We start from the raw sequence: 21,143 nt of genomic DNA, 5'->3' as shown, positions 1-21,143 counted from the left end.
GGATAATATACGCGACACTCATCAATTTCCACAACCCTTACGCGAGAGGTTCCGAGAGTTTGTTCCATCACGACAGAACTCGAATGTTGGATGGACCCGATTATCTGATATCTGACCGCATCTGAACTGCTTGCCAATGCAAAAGATGCCAAGCTTCTGCACCTTAGAGCTCAACGCTACTCCATCATCAATGGGACCATGTATCGCAAATCCTTTAATGGACCCTACTTACGGTGTTTACGCCCAACATAAGCAAGAAAATTGTTGGAAGAAATCCATGAAGGAACTTGCAGGAACCACATAAGGGGACACAACTTAGCACATAAGGCACTAACAGCAGGATACTACTAGCTATACATGATGACGAAACCATGTGACCATGTGAAAAAGTGCGACAGATGCCAGCAATTTGCAGCCACCATACACCAACCAGCGCAAGTTATGCATTCTGTTGTTGCCCCATGGCCATTGGCAAAGTGGGGAATGGATGTATTTGGTGAACTCCCAAGGGTTGTTGGAGGAAAACGACATGCCTTGTTAGCCACTGATTACTTCACAAAATGGGTTGTAACAGAGGCTTACACTACAGTCAGCAAATCAGACACCATGAGTTTTATATGGAAGCACATCATCTGCCAATTCGGAATCCCATGGGAAATAGTCGTAGATAACGGGACACCATTCCAAAATGCTAAAGTACAAGAATTGTGTGATACATTAAAAATAAACCTAAGCTTTGCTTCTGTCACTTATCCCCAAGGCAATGGACAAGCAGAAGTTTCTAACAAGGTCATCTTCGCCAACATCAAAAAGGCGCATGGGTAGACGAGTTACCAAAAGTATTGCGGGCATACAGAACCACCAAAAGAACCTATACAAGCGAATCACCCTATGCGATGGTATATGGAACAGAAGTTGTTATCCTAACAGAGGTGGGCCTGCCGACCCTCCGTAAGGAAATCGCTTCTGATTAGAACACAAACAATGAACAACTTTCTCACAACCTCAACCTTTTAGATGAATTACGCATGATCGCACAAATCAGACACGAAAAATACCAAAGGGCAGCAGAGCGCTTTTACAACAAAAGGGTGCACTCACATTCGTTCAAAAAGGGGGATTAGGTTTTGTGCAAAGTTACTGGCAATCAGAAGAAGCTACAGCCCAATTGGGAAGGTCCTTTCGAGGTCACGGACGCATTAGGACAAGGGTCTTACATTCTGAAAAATATACGGAATGACAGAAATGTACCACAAACTTGGAATTCAATGTCTTTAAAGTGTTACTATTGTTGAAAACCATATGTACTCAAAACTTCAAAAGCAATGAAACAACATTCCTTTTTTAAAACACTCTTCAAATATTTTACTTTGTCAATACATACTGACGCAAATCTGCATAAGGAATCTATCTCGGCACATTGTGAAACAGTACACCCACGTGAATGCTGATCAAACTATTTGGTCTACGCTAGGCATTTTTAACAGTGAATGTGTATATATTAATTTATCCTTACCTAACTACACGAACTAAAACATTATTCACATGGATTGCATCTCACCTACCACTTCCAATATAAATACGACCCTTATGGTAGTCGAACAACACACAAATTACACCAAAGAGAATAGTACCACCTCATTTCTACTGGTTTCCCTACAGGCGAAGGCGTGCGACCTCGCCAAGCCTACACCTTCACAATGAGTCTGTTTCGTCCAAATATGACACATTCACGATACGTTCCTATACAGGAACTACGCTACACTACCAAGTGTGTTCTAATCTGACCTGACTACAACAACGGGGAGCTAGGGCCAACCATTTCGCAGTCTAATCTGACCTAACTACACGAATTCAGTTGACCTATCAGGGTGATATTTGCCATTTGCTTTGTCCTCTTGCTTTGCTAAAGGTTGTACACATGAACTTCCACAAAGTCTAGCCACCGGCCCAATCAAACAGAGGATCCTACTAGCCCGTGCATCCCACGGAACCCTGCCTATGCGGCCTAATCCGCCCTAACTACCACAGTAAAACCATCGGACACCCCACTTTGGCTCTGCCTCAGTTCCAGCATAAGTGGTTTGGCAATCCAAGACTGGGAGGAACTTTTCCAGCACTCATGATCGCACCCCATCTGTTGACCGCCTCTGTCGGGTTCAATGGCCCACCCCCTCCTTCGGGGTGCCTACCCCAGCAAGAGGCGCCTAACAAACCAAGGTATGAGTGCAATGGAAAAATGGCTGATCTTGGGCTCTGCCAATCTCGGATCAGTTTCGACGCTCTACCTCATATGCTGCGCTCTAAGCTCGAATACAATCACGTCGCCCCCTCTCGCAAATGGTAGAGCATCTCACTCTCTCTTTCACACACCCAAGGGGATGACTTAGTTCCAAAGAAGGAACAACGCACTCAACTCTCAACGTTCGCAGGAACAACGCCCTCAACTATCTCAATGTTCGCAAGCACAATAGCATCATATTTTGTACATAAGCAACTTATCAAAAGATTCATTATTATATATAAAATATGCCATGTTAAATATCACTTTCTAATTGTTTACATAATTCATTGTTATTTTTGTTCAGACAAACCTAACAATCCTCGTTGCATACATATTTTGATAAGATAATACTAATCCCGAAAAATATTCTCACAAGATAATTTAAATACATTATTTTACCAATAAAGATTATTTGTGATAAATATGGTAAAAATATTGTGTTCACACTAAAAGATATTTTCACACTAAAACCAACTAAATCAAATGACAATTACATTATGAATCAATAAGGATATGCCACTGATTTTTCTCAATTACTTTAAAATATTTTGTCTAAACTAAAGTTAGCCCATAAAGGTTTTTACAATTTTTAATTGTGATGAAACATATGACCTAGGTTAAATAAGTTACGCTTGTCAACTTGTTATCTAGAACAATCTATCTCTATCAATTTTAATGCTTTTACTAAGTTGAACCTTAGATGTTTTTCCTTAGGTTATTTAGAGTTAGTCAATAGCGCTTACCTTTGATTGATTTGGATGTGAGAGATTGGGATAATTACTGCTTTTGTGTTATCTACGATTGCTAATTTATGATGGAATGAATCATTGAACTTTGTTAATTAATGGTATGAATGTTTAGCGGTAGTAAATTAGTTCTTAACTATATTTTATAATTGTTAAATTCAATCTTGCAATTTCTTTTGTGATTTTATTTTAGATAATGAAAATTCTTTTTTAACTATTCTGAATAATAAATAGAGCGATAGTCCTTGTTGGTTTGACTCGTACTTTAACGCTATACTGAAATAGTTGATAAAATCTACATATAAATAATTGTTAAATTTGATACATTTAACGACACACATCAACCATAGTGTCATTTTTTAAAATCTGAGGTGGCTTACTCTCTAAGCTACCATATGCTAAATTTAGAAATTATTTTAAAAAATAATTTTAAACAATGACAGGTGCCCTTGTTTGTTTATTAAAAAACATAATATGGATAAGTTAGAAAAATATGAAGGTGTGTGCGTCAGCATCACCTATCCCACATCACTACACTTTTTAATATAATATTAATTATTTAACCAATTTAATTACAGGGTCTTCGGTTGATTCTCTCTCTAGTTACTAACTTACTACCATAGATCTTGTGAATACTAACCTTTTTTTGTTTGGTATGATGGATTGGAGGAAAGATGGATTGGAGGTGTGTAGAAGGAAGCTATCCATTTTTAGGTTATCTTTGTTTGGTAAGAAGGAAGGAGACCAAAGAAAAGAAATAGCTATGGATGATGATAGGGACAACAAAAAAATAATCCATCCATATGTATGGGTGGATTGTTGAACAAAAAAAATATTCTTAAATATTAAAAACTCATTTCTTAATATTTTTATTTATTTTAAATTGTAAAAGATTATATTAATGTGTGTATAGTAAATACAATATAATATGTATATTAATATATATAGTTCTTCATAATGGATTAGCTTGGTGTAATTTATCTATATACAGAATTTGCATAACCAAATCCAAGATTTTATATATGAAAAAGGCTTTAAAAAATAATAATAAAGAAAGCATGGCTAACTCTTTTATTTTCTATCTTTTCATTAGACATTTCTAAGACAAAATTATATTTCTTATTATTAGTACTGGATTTAATTTTTTGGTGTATTAGAATAATATTTTATATAAGTCATAAAATTTAATGTTATAATTAGTGCAAAAATAGTTAATTAGTGCAAAGGTAGTTAATTTGCTAACTAGTCTGACTAACTGTTTTTATCTCTTTTATTTTTCTAAAAAGTAATTAAAGTCTATGTGGTGGCAGAGTCGAAGAAACCTTTGAGTTTTGGATGGATAATTAATTTTTTAATATAATGAAAATGGCAATTGGTATTTGCATTTTTTTTAAAACGCCACATGTCATTGTTTAAAGATATTTTTTAAAATAACTTCCAAAATTGGCAGATAGTAGCTAGCTAGAGAGTAAGTCGCCTCAAACTTTTATAAACGATACTATGGTACTGGCGTTTTCAGCACCAATACCTGAGAATCTCCCTAAAAAATTTCAATCATAAAAACTTAAAAAAATAATAAATAAATTTTCTAAATAAAACTAAGTAAAAGTGCATTGCATTTTGCTTGTATCTAGTATATACTATATAAATTTGTTTCCCTAAAAATTGGCATGATGACGTGGCTTAGAAATAGAGCACTTGGAAAGCACATAACAGTTCATAAATAGAAATTTGGTCGACCCACGACTAGATAGAGAAGAGGGATTTGATGTTCCTAACGACGAGTTCAGAAGCTATGGAAAGCATCTGGTAAAGAAGTGAATCAAATGCTACGACCAGGTCTGCTCGATGGAACGCGACAAAAGTTCAACATTAGTTAAATGTATAGATATTTGTGGGATATCTGTTATTTTAAATATAAAGTGTATTATTTACATATTATTTTATTATTACTTGTTGCACAAGTTACGCAACGCCCATGACTTATCTATGTACATTCTTGAGTCTATAAATAGAGGTCTCAGCGATTTATTATTTTTGACGTTGTAATTCTTTCCTTTCAGATAATTCTAAGAATCTAGTGTTGTTATACACATTCTTGTATCCTCTCTCTTAGCTTGTGAAACTCAGTCGACTCTGGTCATCTGATCGCAGGTTTTGAGAGTTTTCCATAAATAAGATTACTAAGTGGGCGTAGGTTATTACCAACCAGTGAGGTCGAACCACTATAAATTTGTTTGTCGTTTATCATTCTTAAGTTCAGTTCTTACTTTATATCATTTATTTGACTTAGTATTGTTGACCAAGTCGTGGATCAACGAAATCAAAATATAAAAATACCAAAATTTAAATTATTGTGAACACTAAATTTTAAAATAATATACTACATCAAATAATTTACTTTTTAAGCACACACAATCGAGTTCATAAATATTAATACTATGATTTTTTTATATATTTATTTTAGATTTTATTTAGTTGTTTTAATTTGAGACTTGAAAATTGCTAACTAAATATACATAAAATCTTATTTAATTGGTATAAAATTTATAACTTTAAAATATTAAATAAATTATGTAACTTAGTAGTTTAATTATGTAATTAAATAAAAAATAATAAAGTGATGTAAATGAAATAATACTACCTGTATATGTAGTTTTTTGATGTTGTGCTTAATTTTAGTTATAAATGATTTTATTATACTGTAACAAATGTATCACAGTGAAAAAATACAATTATTTTAATATTTAGATTTTATCAATCACACTTTTTTTATAATATGTTTTATCTATATAAATTCAATTGCAACATATACCTTGTATATACTTTTATCACTAGTATATATTCATTTTGGAGTATTTTGTTTGTTCAATTTTTATTTATATTGTAACTTATGTATTTTTACTTATTTAATTATACTCGATAGGAATAAGATGAAGAAAACAACTTAGTTAGATGTCAACCCACTTCACATGCATATCTATTTTTTCACCAAGTTGTAAAAGTATTTCTAATGGAGTGCCAAAAATGTGGTAAATTAATATATTTAGTATATTTTAGTAAAATCATCTAAAATATTTAAGACTATCTCCAATGGGAGATATAAATATTGTGTTATATTTGGTACAAAAAATTAATATGTGATATATTTGACACAATTTTTAGTACTATACTCCAATGCACATTTATAAAAACTGATGCAAAAAGTAATCTTTCATTAATACTCATTTATTATTTATTGAAAATATATAAAAATTAATAATTTTCTTTATATTTTTATTGTTGATAATTAAAAATAATAATAAAATAATAAGATTAAAAATCTAATATTTAATGTCGATTGATAAATATAACACTAAAATAATAAAAATGACATAAAAACACGCTATATTGTATGTCGAAATTGGTACAATTTTTAGCCTGTCAAATTTTGCATAACTTCTTTGCTCGAAATTTCGCTGCTTGAGAATGACCTAAGTGGAGAAATCCCTCCAGAGTTGGGTTCCAAGCTGCAAAAGTTACAGAAGTTGTACTTGTTAAAAAACAAGCTTTCTGGGAAAATCCCAGTGACTCTGTCCAATCTTTCTCAGCTGATATTACTTGATTTAAGTCTTAATTACTTCGAGGGGGCAGTTCCTTTGGAACTTGGGAAGCTTCACAACCTTGAGAGTCTACATCTTCATTCCAATGTCCTGGTCAGTGGCTCTGATAATTCTTCTCTAAGTTTCTTAACTGCTCTCACAAACTGTTCGCGTTTGAAGAAACTACACTTGGGTTTGTGTTCGTTCGCTGGAAGGCTGCCAGATTCTGTTGGAGGTCTATCAAAAGAGTTGTACTACTTTAATCTTAACAGAAACCGCATTACAGGATACATACCAGACAGCATTGGGAACTTGAGCAGCCTAGTGAATTTAAACTTGTCAGGTAACTTCTTGTCTGGAAAAATTCCCGCAGGACTTGGAAGGCTTGGCCAATTGCAAAGGTTAAGCTTGGCAAGAAACAAAATCATGGGGGCAATACCAGATGAGATGGGACATATGCTAAATATTGGATCACTGGATCTTGGTGATAATTTGATTAGTGGGTCAATTCCACCTTCTTTTGGCAATCTTTCACAATTGAGGTATCTCTATTTGTCTCGTAACAACCTTTCAGGAGAGTTTTCCATTGAACTTACTCAATGTTCTCTTTTAATGTTGCTTGACTTATCTTACAACCGCTTCAAAGGATATGTTCCTCTACAGATTAGCCATTTCTAGGGCTTGTCTCTTTCACTTAACCTGTCAAACAACAATTTTGAAGGACATATACCAGAGACTATTGAGAAGCTAACATCCGTGCTGGCAATTGACTTTTCTAATAATAACTTTTCTGGTGTCATACCAAGTTTGATTGGAGGCTGCATTGCTTTGGAGTATCTTAACTTCTCTAACAACATGCTTCAAGGTCATATTCCAGAGTCAATGAAAGAAATTACATATCTTGGTGTTTTGGACTTGAGTCATAATCAATTAAATGGAACTATTCCGAGTTGGATTGGAAATGAACGGGTGATCAAGACCCTCAATCTATCCTATAATAGATTATCTGGAGAAGTTCCCAAAAATGGTAGTTTTAATAATTTTACCAGAAACTCATTTGAGGGAAAGGTGGGGTTGTGTGGTGGCTCAACACAAATGGAACTCCCTCCATGTAAATTTCAGCACCAAAAACACAAGACGAAGAAGAGGGTAATATTCGTTGTCATCTTATCAGTTACACTGAGCTTCCTTTTTCTGTTAGTTGCTTTCATTTTCTGGTACTTTCTCTTCAAAAAAAGTTATAGAAAGAAAGATGACATGTTTACAAGTGGCTTCCCCAACATTCATGGCACCAGAACTTACACCCAAATGGAACTTGAAAGTGCAACTGCTGGACTCAATGAGGCCAATCTTCTCGGTCAAGGGAGCTTTGGATCAGTCTATAAGGCCGTCATCAATCAAGGAAAAACTACAGTTGCTGTGAAGGTTTTTCATAAAGATTCTGGCCTGAGTTACGAAAGCTTAAAAAGAGAATGTGAAATATTGTCCAAAATCAAGCACAGAAATTTAATTAGAATCATAGGGTCAACCTGGACGTCACAGTTCAAGGCTCTTGTTCTAGAGTTTATACCAAATGGAAACTTGGAACAGCATATGTATCCTGATGGGTTAGCAGAGGACGATCCTTGTAAACTGACATTGGAGAAAAGATTGTCTATAGCTATAGATGTTGCCAATGGCTTGGAGTATCTTCAAGATGGCTGTCCTACTCAAATTGTACATTGTGATTTGAAACCACAAAATGTGCTTCTTGACAATGATATGGTGGCTCATATAGCAGACTTTGGAATTGGAAAGTTGCTTTTAGACAAACCAAATGGAGAAGCTAGCACAACAAATTTTCTAAGAGGAACAATTGGTTATATTCCCCCAGGTATGCATCTATTTGGGTCTATACAATTTTAATCAGTTTACATCAATAGTACCCATATGGATTTTTCATTTTGCTAGAACCATAATCTAAAATAACAATTTGTGTTTGCATTGTAAAACAGAGTATGGACAAGGTACTCCAGTATCAACAAAAGGGGACATATACAGCTTTGGTGTAATGTTGCTAGAGATGATTACACGGAAAAGTCCCACAAGCAGTTTGTTTTCAGATGAGCTTGATCTGAGGAAATGGGTAGTTTCTGCATTCCCAAACGACATTTTGGATGTTATTGACATCACGCTGAAACAACAGGTAAGCATAGGAGGCTCAACTGGTAGTGTAGAGAGGCTTGAGCAATGTTGCTGTCGTTTGGTTCAAGTTGCATTGTTATGTACAGAAGAGAACCCTCATGAAAGACCCCTCATGACTTCAGTTGTAAGTATGTTGTTGAATATTTCCAAGGAAATGAGATTTGAAGCTCCAAACACAAGGAAAGAGCTGCAATTTGCTGGACCTGTGGAGCATAGCGATCAATCACCACTAATGCATTCTGATCTGAGATGAATTATGGGGTTTTTTTAGCATAGCTGTTTAGACTAATGAAGCATGTATTATACTCGATCATTTGGATAAAAAAAGATTGAGTTTGTATAAATTGTCCATGCATTTGTGATGTACTACTTCTATATATATATATATACATATATATATAAATATATGTTTCACCATAGATGAGAGATACATTATTATTTTAATATGTAGACTATCATTCGGCAATGGTTCAGGTAAAATTTATCCTTTATTATTATTATTATGTAGCTGGGGTTGTATTTTAAATGGTTGGGTAAGGGCTCATAAATAGCACTTGTCACCCATGGCCCCCTTGGTATAAAAAAGTCTTAATGGGCTCATCAAAATTCAGATCATTAATAATGTGGTCCCATAGATTTTCATTACCCAGCAACTTGGACAGATAGACGAAATTTTATATATATATATATATATATATATATAGAGGGAGAGACTAAGGCCTGTTTGTTGTTGTTTTCTGTTTTTTGTTTTCAAAGTTGTGTTTTCAAAGTGAGTCATGTCTTTTGACATGTGATTTTGTCTCTATGATTTTAGAGAGAGTTTGATTGTTTTTTTCTGGTTTTGTTTTTCTGGTCCATGGCTTCTAGCAGCGGTACCACCAATGATATTGAAACTCGATGGAGCAATATATGTTTGGAAGAAGAAGAAGACAGTGAAGAGGTTCTTGATATTACAGAGGATGATGCCACTGAGTATGACGCTCGATGGTGCTTAGCCGGACGCCTCCTTACAGGAAAGATATCAGATTTCAATATCTTTCAAAACATGATTGCAGATCTTTGGAAGCCTGGTAAGGGAATGACGGTCAAGATCCTGGAGCAAAACAGGTTTCTCTTTCAATTCTATCATGAAATAGACATCAACCGTGTCTTAGACGGTAGCCCATGGACGTATGATCGTAAACAGCTCATAATCAAAAGATTGAAAACAGGGGACAATCCAAAGCTCATCAACCTTGATACCCTTGATATGTGGGTGCAGATTCACGACTTGCAATCGGGTTTCAAAACCGAACAAGTGGTACAAAAAGCAGGTAATTATATAGGTGTTTTCCTTAAATCGGACCCGAATAATTACAACGGAGTGTGGCGTGATTATCTCTGCGTTCGGGTGTCTGTTCCTTTAAGCGCTCCTCTGAAAAGAAGAATGAAGTTTCGGAAACGCGACGGCGTTGCTTTTTGGGCGAACTTCAAATATGAACGTGTCCCGACTTTTTGTTTTATATGTGGCATCATAGGCCACTCCGAAGCTTTCTGTGACAAGCTTTACGACACTCCGTTGGAAGCTATCATAAAGCCTTACGGGCTATTCATGAAAGCACCACCAAAAGGACGGAACTTCCTCACACCAAAAGGACGGAACTTCCTCACAGCTAATTTTTTTCAATGAAGTTGATATTTCATCAACAAAAAAAACAAAAAAAAACAAAACAAGAGGTATTTGATTAATGTTTTCTAAAAAACAATTTTTTAGTTTTATTTTTTTAAAATCTTAAATAAAATATTAACAAATATATTTACAAAGACAAAAATATTTTAAAAGTTTGTAATAAATAATGAGATAAAATAATTTGAAAAAAAAATGATGAAAAACAAGAAGTGAGAAAGTAATGAAAGAAAATTTGATAGAAATTGAGAAAGAGAAATTAATCCAAGAAAAAATGAGAAAGAAAGTGAAGAGAGAGAAGTGAGTAGAGAGAGTGATGAGAGAGGAAATGACGAGAGAGAAAAAATAATGAGAGAGAAAATGATGATATATTAAGTGATGAGAAAGAAAGTGATGTGAGAGAAACTAATGAGAGAGAAAATTATGTGACAATAAATGATATTAAATAATAATAAATAAATAAATGATATGAGAAAAAAAAAAGATAGACAAAATTTTTTTGAGAACAACAGAAAACAACTTTTTGTTGTTCTCAAAATTTTCTGTTTTTTGTAACTTTGTTTTTAAAAATTGCTTTCTGAAAACAACGCCAAACACCCCAACTTGTTTTCAAAAAACAGTTTTTAGCTTTTAAAAACAAAAAAAACAATTTTTTAGTTAAGGTGCCAAATGTGGCGTGCTGCCCCTTTGGCACACCCACATGGGGCCATTTTGTAATGAGCATGCCTTGGTGCTTGATCATTAGTCAAGTCTTGCACCAAGCAACCTCATGGGATAGGGTAGTGGCATTTTTGTAATATTACATATGTCTCTCAGACAAAAATCATATATGTTCCTGGGAAGACTTTATTTCCCTAGAAGGCTCCTTAGGGGGAGGTGACCTGGTGACTTAGGGAAGCACCATGGCCATCAGCAGATAGGGGCCAAAGATGTGTACTCCCTTGCCCTATCAAGGCTATATATTAATGAAATAACATTTATCCATACTTGCCCCTGTGTGCTTCCTTGTTGCTTATGTGTTGCTTGTTTGTTAGCTTCGTTGGGCCACTGCGTGCCATTTGCCTTGTTGTGTGCTTTGTGTTGTGTGGACGTTCCTAGGAATGACTTGTTGTGTGCTTGCTCATACTTCGTTATTTCCCGTTGCATGTCCGAGATGTGTATGTGGTTAACCGCTAAGTTTGTTTGCCTGTAGGTGTGTGTTGTAGGCTGACTTGCTAGCTTGAAGAGTCTGCAAGTGCCGCACGATCCGTCTAGTTGGAGTTCCCAAATAGCCGGCCCGTGACAGTTGGTATCAGAGCCAAGTTAGAAAGCGCTTGGCAAAAACACACTATGGTGAGCAACACTCAGAGGATCGAAGCTCTTGAGAAGCGAGTAGGGGAACTAGATGGCCTGGACGAGAGGGTCAGGGATCTTTCCTCTGCAAGCCAGGACTCGGGATCGTCTGATGCAAACAATCGCATAGCTGCGTTGGAAAAGGAGAATGATGTTCTTCTATCCAAAATTATCGCGTTGGAGAAAAGAAACACTCCAACAAGTACTTCTGTTTCCCCTCGGTGGGAAGAGCGCATCGCGGCAGTGGAGTGCATGCTGAAGGAATAAGAAGTTTCCATAAACGACACGACGGAAGATTGCAGGGAGGCAGTCGGTGTGCTCAGAGAAGAAATGGCTGAGCTATCTGCCAAGGTAAACCTGACCATGCGAGCGGTTGGGAATGCCCCTGCAACAGGGCCGATAGGTATGGAATATGGCCGAGCCAAAGTACCCGAGCCGAGGCCCTATAATGGGGCCAGGGACGCAAAGGATTTGGAGAATTTCCTCTTTGACATGGAACATTACTTTAGAGTCGTGCGGGCCAATTCGGAAGATGGAAAGGTCGCCATGGCTACCATGTATTTGTCGGGGGATGCCAAGGTGTGGTGGAGGACCAAGTATGATGATATAGAGAATGGCAGGTGTACTATCACATCTTGGGCGGACCTGAAGAGGGAATTAAAGACGCAGTTTCTGCCAGAAAATGTAGCTTACATAGCTCGTCGCCAGTTACGAGAGCTTAAACAAGTCGGGACAATCCGAGAGTATGTAAAGAGATTTTCGGGACTGATGCTCGATATTAAAGACATGTCCGAAGTGGACAGGCTCTTCTGCTTCCTCGAGGGATTGAAACCGTGGGCCAAGCAAGAACTTCAAAGACAGCGAGTGTCTGATCTGGCCACCGCTCAAGCTGCTGCCGAACGCTTAACAGACTACACTCCGGAGAGCAACCTGCCAAAAAGGGCTACTCCTCCAGCCAGCTCAAGTAGCGCCGGGAGTAAGAAGTCTGGGAAGTCCTGGCAGGGTAAGAGTGGGGGAGAGAAGAGGACAGCTGAGTCCAATTCTTCCAGTGGGACAGATGCTGCTGCAGGGAAGAAGCCGCTAGCTTGTTGGATTTGCAAAGGCCCACACAAGTCGGCAGTTTGCCAATTCCGGGGCAAGCTGAATGCCCTCATCGGCCAAGAACAACAGGGCGAAGGAGAAGAGGAAGAAGAAGAGTACGCGCACATGAGCGCTGTCCGCCTGTTGAACGCTCTCAAGAAGCATGGCGAGAAAGGGAAGAAGACCCTGGGGAAAGGGCTAATGTTCCTGGATGCCGCTATCAATGGCAAGCCTGCCAAAAGCGTGATGTTTGATACTGGCGCCACCCACAACTTCATCTCTGAACTTGAAGCAAAGCGACTGGGACTAAAGCTGGAGAAAGATGCAGGCCGCATGAAAGCGGTCAACTCCAAAGCCTTGGCCACAACTGGCGTGGCTAAAGGGGTAAAAGTGAAAATCGACACGTGGGAAGGGCAGACTGATTTGGTGGTCGTCCATATGGACGACTTCGATGTAGTTTTGGGAATGGACTTTCTAACCGAGAAAGGTGCCATTCCAATTCCTGCCACTGGAAGCTTACTCATAATGGGAGAGACTCCTTCATTGGTACCTGCAAAGGTGAAACCACCCCCTGCTGTGAAGCTTCTATCAGCTTTACAGTTCAAGAAGGGTGTGAGGAAGCAGGAGCCCACTTATGTAGCTGTACCCACCGTGTTCGAAGAAGTAGTGGAAGAATTGTTCCACTAGTAATTACGAGGGTCTTACAGGGGTATGGGGATGCGATGCCAGATAAACTCCCCAAAGCCTTGCCACCAAAGAGGGGGATTGATCACCAGATAGAGCTGGTGCCCGGAGCGAAACCTCCAACAAAAGCGCCATACAGAATGGCACCCCCTGAGCTAGAAGAATTGAGGAAGCAATTAAAAGAGCTATTGGAGGCAGTCTTCATCAGACCGTCGAAGGCGCCATATGGCGCACCGGTGCTATTCCAGAAGAAGCACGATGGGAGCTTAAGACTGTGCATCGACTATAGGGCTCTCAATAAGGTGACAGTTCGCAACACATACCTCATTCCTCTGATCGCTGATTTGTTCGACCAGCTAAGTGGAGCCAAATACTTCACAAAGTTGGACTTGAGATCGGGCTACTATCAGGTGAGGATTGCAGATGGGGATGAACCAAAGACTACGTGTGTTACTCGATACGGAGCATTTGAGTTTTGAGTAATGCCGTTTGGGTTGACAATTGCACCTGCTACCTTCTGTACACTAATGAACCAAGTATTCCACGAGTATCTAGATAATTTCGTGGTGGTGTACTTGGATGACATCGTGGTTTATAGCGCCACGATTGAAGAGCATCAAGAACACTTGGCTCAAGTGTTTCAGAAGTTGAGAGAGAACCAGCTATATGTGAAGCGAGAGAAATGCTCGTTTGCACAGGAGAGCATCAAGTTCTTAGGCCACGTGGTGGAACGTGGCCGTATTCGTATGGATCTGGAGAAGGTGAGGGCAATCCAGGAATGGAAACCCCCCACAAACGTGAAAGAACTCCACTCCTTCTTGGGCCTAGCCAACTACTATAAACGATTTGTGGACGGCTACTCAAGAAGGGCGACACCCTTGACCGAGCTTCTAAAAAGGGTGTGATTTGGGCGTGGACTGACAAGTGTGCTGAAGCGTTCAGGACTTTGAAAGAAGCTACGATGAAGGATCCTGCTCTTGCCTTGCCAACTATTAGCAAGCCCTTCGAAGTACAGACAGATGCATCAGATTATGCTCTAGGAGGGGTACTAGTACAAGAGGACCACCTGGTCGCATACGAAAGTCGCAAGCTGTCTGAAGCTGAGAGGAGGTATACTGCCCAGGAGAAGGAGCTCCTCGCAGTTATACATTGCTTGCGAGTGTGGTGGCATTACTTGCTGGGGTCAAAGTTCGTAGTGAAGACGGATAATGCAGCTGTGAGTCATTTCCTTACTCAGCCGAAGCTGACCCCTAAGCAGGCTCGATGGCAGAAGTTTGTGGCAGAATTCGACTTCCGTTTTGAGCACAGGGCAGGACGCTTGAACCAGGAAGCTGACGCCTTGAGTCGCAAAGCGGAGTTGGCGACTCTAAAGATCATGGCTAGTTTATCGACTAGCGTGGTGAACACTCCACTCAAGGAATGCATTAAAGAAAACCTGGAGAAAGACCCAGTTGTCAGGACCATCCTGAAGCTCGTAAAAGAAGGCAAGACTCGCCAGTTCTGGGTGGAGGATGATCTTCTGTGGGCTAAAGGAGGGCGCTTGTATGTTCCGAAAGCTGGAGATTTGCGAAGGACATTACTAATCGCATGACACTCTGTGGGCAGGTCATCCAGGGTGGCAGAGAACCCATGCCCTCTTGAAGCATGGATACTACTGGCCACAAATGCGAGACGATGTAGTGGAGTACACCAAGACCTGTCTGGTCTGCCAGCAAGACAAGGTCGATAGGAACAAGACACCTGGGTTGTTGGAGCCCTTGCGAGTCCCAAGCTGACCATGGGAGAGTGTGTCGCTTGACTTTATCACCAGTCTTCCGAAGACAGGAGATTTAAGTGCGATCTTGGTGGTCGTGGATAGATTCTCGAAGTATGCAACATTCATCCCAGTGTCGAAGTACTGTTCGGCAGAAGAGACAGCCAGACAATTTTTCAAGCACATTGTCAAATATTGGGGAGTGCCCCAAAACATTGTTAGTGACCGAGATGGAAGATTCACTGGGACCTTTTGGTCCGAACTATTCAATCTCTTGGGGTCACAACTGAACATTTCCTCGAGCTACCATCCGCAGACAAATGGGCAGACAGAAAGATTCAACGGGATGTTGGAGGAGTACTTTCGCCACTTTTTCAATGCCAATCAGAAGAATTGGCCGCAACTACTCGATGTAGCTCAATTTTGCTTCAACTCTCAAAAGAGTTCTTCATCAAATAAGAGCCCTTTTGAAGTTGTTAATGGACAGCAGCCACTGTTACCCCACACAGTGGATGAATATCGCGGTCGAAACCCGCGAGCCTTTCACTTCACAAAAGACTGGAAGAAAACGACAGAGATTGCCGAAGCTTATTTAGAACAAGCATCGAAAAAGAATGAAGAAGTGGGCTGATCAGAAGCGCAGACCACTGGAGTTCAAAGCAGGTGACTTAGTGTTAATCAAGCTGAGGCCCAAACAGTTGAGATTCCGAGGGGACAAAGACATCAGACTCATTCGCAAGTACGAGGGTCCGGTCTCAATCATCTCAAAAGTTGGCCTAACCTCCTACAAAGTCGACCTACCAGCTTGGATGAAGATACACCCGGTCCTTCATGTCAGCAACTTGAAGCCGTATCATGAAGATCCAGCAAATCCAGCGCGCAACCAGTCAACCAGAGGAGGAGTCATCGTTCAGCCAAGGAGCAAGCGTCAACCTGAAGAAATCCTGGCAGAAAGGACGGTCACCACTGACCGTAAAAAGCATAAAGAATATCTGGTAAAATGGAAGGGGCTCGCAGACGATGAGATCAACTGGGAGAGGGCGGAAGACTTGAAGAAGCTCATGCAGAAGATTAAAGATCTACAAGCTACTTCGTCGAGGGCGCCGAAGGATTGAGTGGGGGAGAGTGTGGCCCCTTTGGCACACCCACATGGGGCCATTTTGTAATGAGCATGCCTTGGTGCTTGATCATTAGTCAAGTCTTGCACCAAGCAACCTCATGGGATAGGGTAGTGGCATTTTTGTAATATTGCATATGTCTCTCAGATAAAAATCATATATGTTCTTGGGAAGACTTTATTTCCCTAGAAGGCTCCTTAGGGGGAGGTGATCTGGTGACTTAGGGAAGCACCATGGCCATCAGAAGATAGGGGCCAAAGCTGTGTACTCCCTTGCCATATCAAGGCTATATATTAATGAAATAACATTTATCCATACTTGCCCCTGTGTGCTTCCTTGTTGCTTATGTGTTGCTTGTTTGTTAGCTTCGTTGGGCCACTGCGTGCCATTTTCCTTGTTGTGTGCTTTGTGTTGTGTGGACGTTCCTAGGAATGACTTGCTGTGTGCTTGCTCATACTTCGTTATTGCCCGTTGCATGTCCGAGATGTGTATGTGGCTAACCGCTGAGTTTTTTGCCTGTAGGTGTGTGTTGTAGGCTGACTTGCTAGCTTGAAGAGTCTGCAAGTGTCGCACGTTCCGTCTAGTTGGAGTTCCCAAATAGCCGGCCCGTGACACCAAACACCCTCTAAGAATTTTAGACGTAATAATTAACTCATCTCATGGTCGCCAACTTCTTGTCCTCATTACTCAGCATTGTCCCACAACATCAACTTTATATGAAAATGGCTTTTTCAAGACTGAAAGTATCAACCAACTAAGATGTCAAAGATATAGTACTGAATTATAAACAAAGTGTATATTACTAAATTGAGTGAAAGGGGTAGAACCATGGCCCATCCTTTTATTAAAATTGTCTTTTTTTAGTAATATGAAAAATCTCTCAAGGACTACTGTTGAACGAAAAAAAAATAATAAAAAAATATAATAATATATTATTATAAAAAAGGTGATTCAGTCAAATTAGTGGAGAGGAGTATCTCCACTTTTCTCTCCACCTTCCCACATTCCATTCTCACCACTCTTCACATAACGTAAAATAAAGTCTATAAAATGGGAAATAAATTAGACACAAGGGAGGAGAAAAAAAGAGAAGGAAAAACTCTGTCAAAATTGTGTGAGAGATTACGAGAAAAAACACAAGAGAGAAATTAAGAAAGAAATACAGAGAGAGTTAAGATTTTCATCCTCAAAGATTTCTATAAAGTGAGTACTAAGGTTTGCCCCTATTTTCTTCTTGGTATTCCAATTTTTTTTTTATTTCTCAGTGATTTTCTTCTTTAGTCTTTGGTCCACTTTGACCTAGGCTTTATAAGCCACAAAATGCCTAGGCTTTATAAGCCACAAAAGGTCTTTAAAAGTGAGATATAGCCAAAGGGAAAAGGGGAAAAATCTTATTTCTCCATGTTGTTATACTGTCCAAATCTCTCCTAAAATTATAATTGATTTTCATGATTGATCATGGTTCACGTTGACCTAGGCTTTGTCACAAAAGATCTTCAAAAGTGAGATATAACCATGAAAAACATGATAAATCATAAATATTAAATGCCATTATGCTGTCTAATCTCTCCAAAAATCAAAGATGATTTTCTATCATTCATGATCCACTTTGACCTAAGCTTTGTAAGCAATAAAATGTCTCAAAAAAAATTGAGATATAGTCATGGATAAAATGATAAATCATAAAATTCATATTTGACTATGCTATCAAAATTGTAGCAAAATTTCAGTTGAGTATAAACAGTAAAATCAAGAAAATACATGGCACCTTATCGCAAGGGTATAAGAATACAATCAAGCAAAATAATTGTTTAAACTGATTTATCTTTGTCGAAACTCAAAGCAAAACAAAAAGAAAAGGCAGTATAGTATTCAAAGGTGTTAAACCCAAAAGCTCTGTTGCTTGTGTATGATCTGAATGTGCTCTCAATTGTATGTCTATGTGTATATGAAAAGCAACAAAATGGCGAATAGTAAATGCGTGAAAATGATAAAAGAAGGAAATATGTTATTCATGAATCATGGTCTGGCATTGTTTTGGCATGTGACTTATATAATATACATATAAGTACATATAGGTCAATATATATTCAATAGCTAAAGGAAGAGTTATAATTTTTTTTCTTCATTCTTCTTTACTTTTTGATTGATTTTACGAGCAAAGAAGGCATTTTAATACTCACTATTAATATTATATATATATATATATATATATACATTTGGAAACCAGATCATTTATCTGTGCATATATGTATATCCAGATAGTGCAGTTAAAAGTTGGGCAAAATATCAAAAGATGTCCGAGTCAAAAGATTTTCAACAAATTGTGATCCAAACTAATATTCAACATATATAAACATGTGTGTCGTATGATATAAATATATATATATATATATATATATATTAAACTGATATTTATACGCATATATTTTATATATGTAAATGAAAAATTTTGTTTACCAAAATTGAGAAGCAAACTTTGATGAAGATGACTCTTTAAATCAATAAATAAATGACAATTGAAGATAGATAATTGTCACAAATAAACTTTTGTCGTCTCCTAAATGTATATATATACATAAGAGATTAGAACTATATATTTATATAATTGTTTATGATGTAAACAATCAAGGAGAACAAATATACATACCCAAATATATGCTTCACTTTCTTCTCAAAGTTAAACAATGTCTCTCAAATTTGGAGAACTTTGAAGAATGCATTATATTGAGTATGGCAGAAGGTTTAAATAGACAAAAGATGATATCTTAATTATATTTCAAATTCAAACTGAATTTTAGAATATAAAATAATGATATTATCTTATAAATATCTATATCAGATTTTATCATAAATTTTAAATTCAAATCTCTAAAATTAAATTTGAATTTTAGTATATAGATATTATCTGATATTAAATTTGATTATTCATTACCAAATTTTGGAATAATCAATTAAAATATTGGTCAAATAATCTCTTTAATAATTTATTTTATATATAAAGATATTTCAAAACATAAAATTGTCACCAAAATGATAAAATTATAAAACCATGCGAAATTGTATGAAATTTCCAAATCTCAAATGAGCTCATCAAAATCAATTCAAAATGATGAAATATCATTCCAAAATTTCAAAGAGGTCATTAACCTCACAAAATCTCAAAAATGGTAATTTTACCTCAAAATTAAAAGTGCACTAAAATTCAAAGCCATAATAAATGGTATCCCAAAAAGAGGTCATGCACCTCTTAATTATCAAAGCATCATAAAATCTTTGAAAATATACCGGAACTACGTTTGACTTGATTCCTAAATAAGGATACGTAGGCAACTTAGTTGCTAAGACTAAGTGCAGTCACCAATGCCGCAAAATGGTATAAAAACACAAATATCAAAATTTCATAAAAGGTCATCCACCTAGGAATTTTCCCAAATTTTCAAATGACAAAGTATTCCTGAAAATGGTCATATACCGGAAATTCTTATATTCAAATTCCAAAATATCTATCTAGAACTACAAGTGACTTGATCATTCGTAAAGAAGGTATGTAGGCAGCTCAGTTAGTCAAATTTACTGAGTGCAGTCGCAATTCCAAATTCCTCAAAATTTTCCCAAAATTATACAAGTACTTAATATCATCATAATTGGAATCAAAAGGTTTTTCTTTAAATAAAAAGGGTAGTAATTAAGAGGTTATTCTTATAATCTTGGATGGGTCGAACTTAAATTAATAAACTCTTATACTATAAAATTGGCATAAGTGAAATTGTGTTTGGTATTAATTTTAATATATTAAAGGGAAATTTGACATAATATGCTAAAAAATTTAACAAGCTAAAAAATTAAACTCAAAAAATAAAGATAGGAAAGTTATCCCACTCTTTCAATTTATTCCCCAAAATACCCCTGACTTTTCAACTTCCCTCCCTTTTCTCTAACTTTCTTCTCTCTCCTGAATTCTCCCATTCTCGCCATCTTTCTACAGACCAGGGACGGACTCGTCGTGCATGGAACCCAGCCACCTCGCAACGCACACGAACCCACACCGAACCAGCGACCCACACGAACACACCCAACCCAGCGACGAACCCACACGAACCCAGCCACCCTGCAACGCCACACCGAACCAGCGACCCACACGAACCCACACGCCCACACCGAACCCAGTGACCCACACGAACACTACCCACGCGGACCAAGGAACCCAGTGACCCACATCGAACCCACACGAACCCAGTGACCCACGCGGACCAAGGAACGAAAGGTCGGACCTCCGAGAACCCACTCTCCGATCACCGCCGCCACCGCCATTTGAACCCACGGGAATCAAGGATTGTTTTTTATATTTTTCTTTTAATTTCTCTTTTTAATTCGAATGAAATTGGTGTATTTGAGGTTGGTTTGTTGTTTTAGAATTGCATTCTGTGATTAATGTTCAGATTTCTACTATTTTGTGTTTGGGGAAGAATCTGGGTATCGGGACTGCTTTTTCTTTGGTTTCTTATAAATTTGCGATATTAAGCGATGTTTGTGCGATTTTGTGCGACTTATCAAGGCAAGAATGGTTGCTTGGCGTTGTTTGTGTCTGATTTGCGATTTTTGAACGACATTTGGGCGATATTGTCCGATTATGTAGGGAAAATAATGATAGTTTATGGCATTTGTATTGTTTTAGCGATCTTTGTGCGATCTTTGTGCGATTATATTGGATA

The 21,143-nt window shown here is 37.8% G+C and overlaps 1 protein-coding gene and 1 pseudogene across 1 annotated transcript; both read left to right on the top strand.

Annotated features, from left to right (window-relative positions):
- Positions 1-360: 360 nt before the first annotated feature.
- On the top strand, positions 361-9,286 carry LOC133791473 (receptor kinase-like protein Xa21; annotated as a pseudogene).
- Positions 9,287-9,651: 365 nt separating this feature from the next.
- LOC133791472 (uncharacterized) lies at positions 9,652-10,464 on the top strand. The gene has a single exon (XM_062229399.1). It carries the CDS (start codon positions 9,652-9,654, stop codon positions 10,462-10,464), a length of 813 nt encoding a protein of 270 aa, XP_062085383.1.
- Positions 10,465-21,143: the final 10,679 nt, after the last annotated feature.

This window comes from Humulus lupulus, chromosome 7 (genome assembly GCF_963169125.1).
Source record: "Humulus lupulus chromosome 7, drHumLupu1.1, whole genome shotgun sequence".
NCBI lineage: Eukaryota > Viridiplantae > Streptophyta > Magnoliopsida > Rosales > Cannabaceae > Humulus > Humulus lupulus.
The sequence above is the reverse complement of the archived record's forward strand: the minus strand, read 5'-3'. Positions and strand labels throughout refer to the sequence as shown.

Excerpts from the sequence above, each read along its gene's own strand:
- LOC133791472 (XM_062229399.1), top strand. The coding sequence starts at position 9,652 with ATGGCTTCTAGCAGCGGTACCACCAATGATATTGAAACTCGATGGAGC.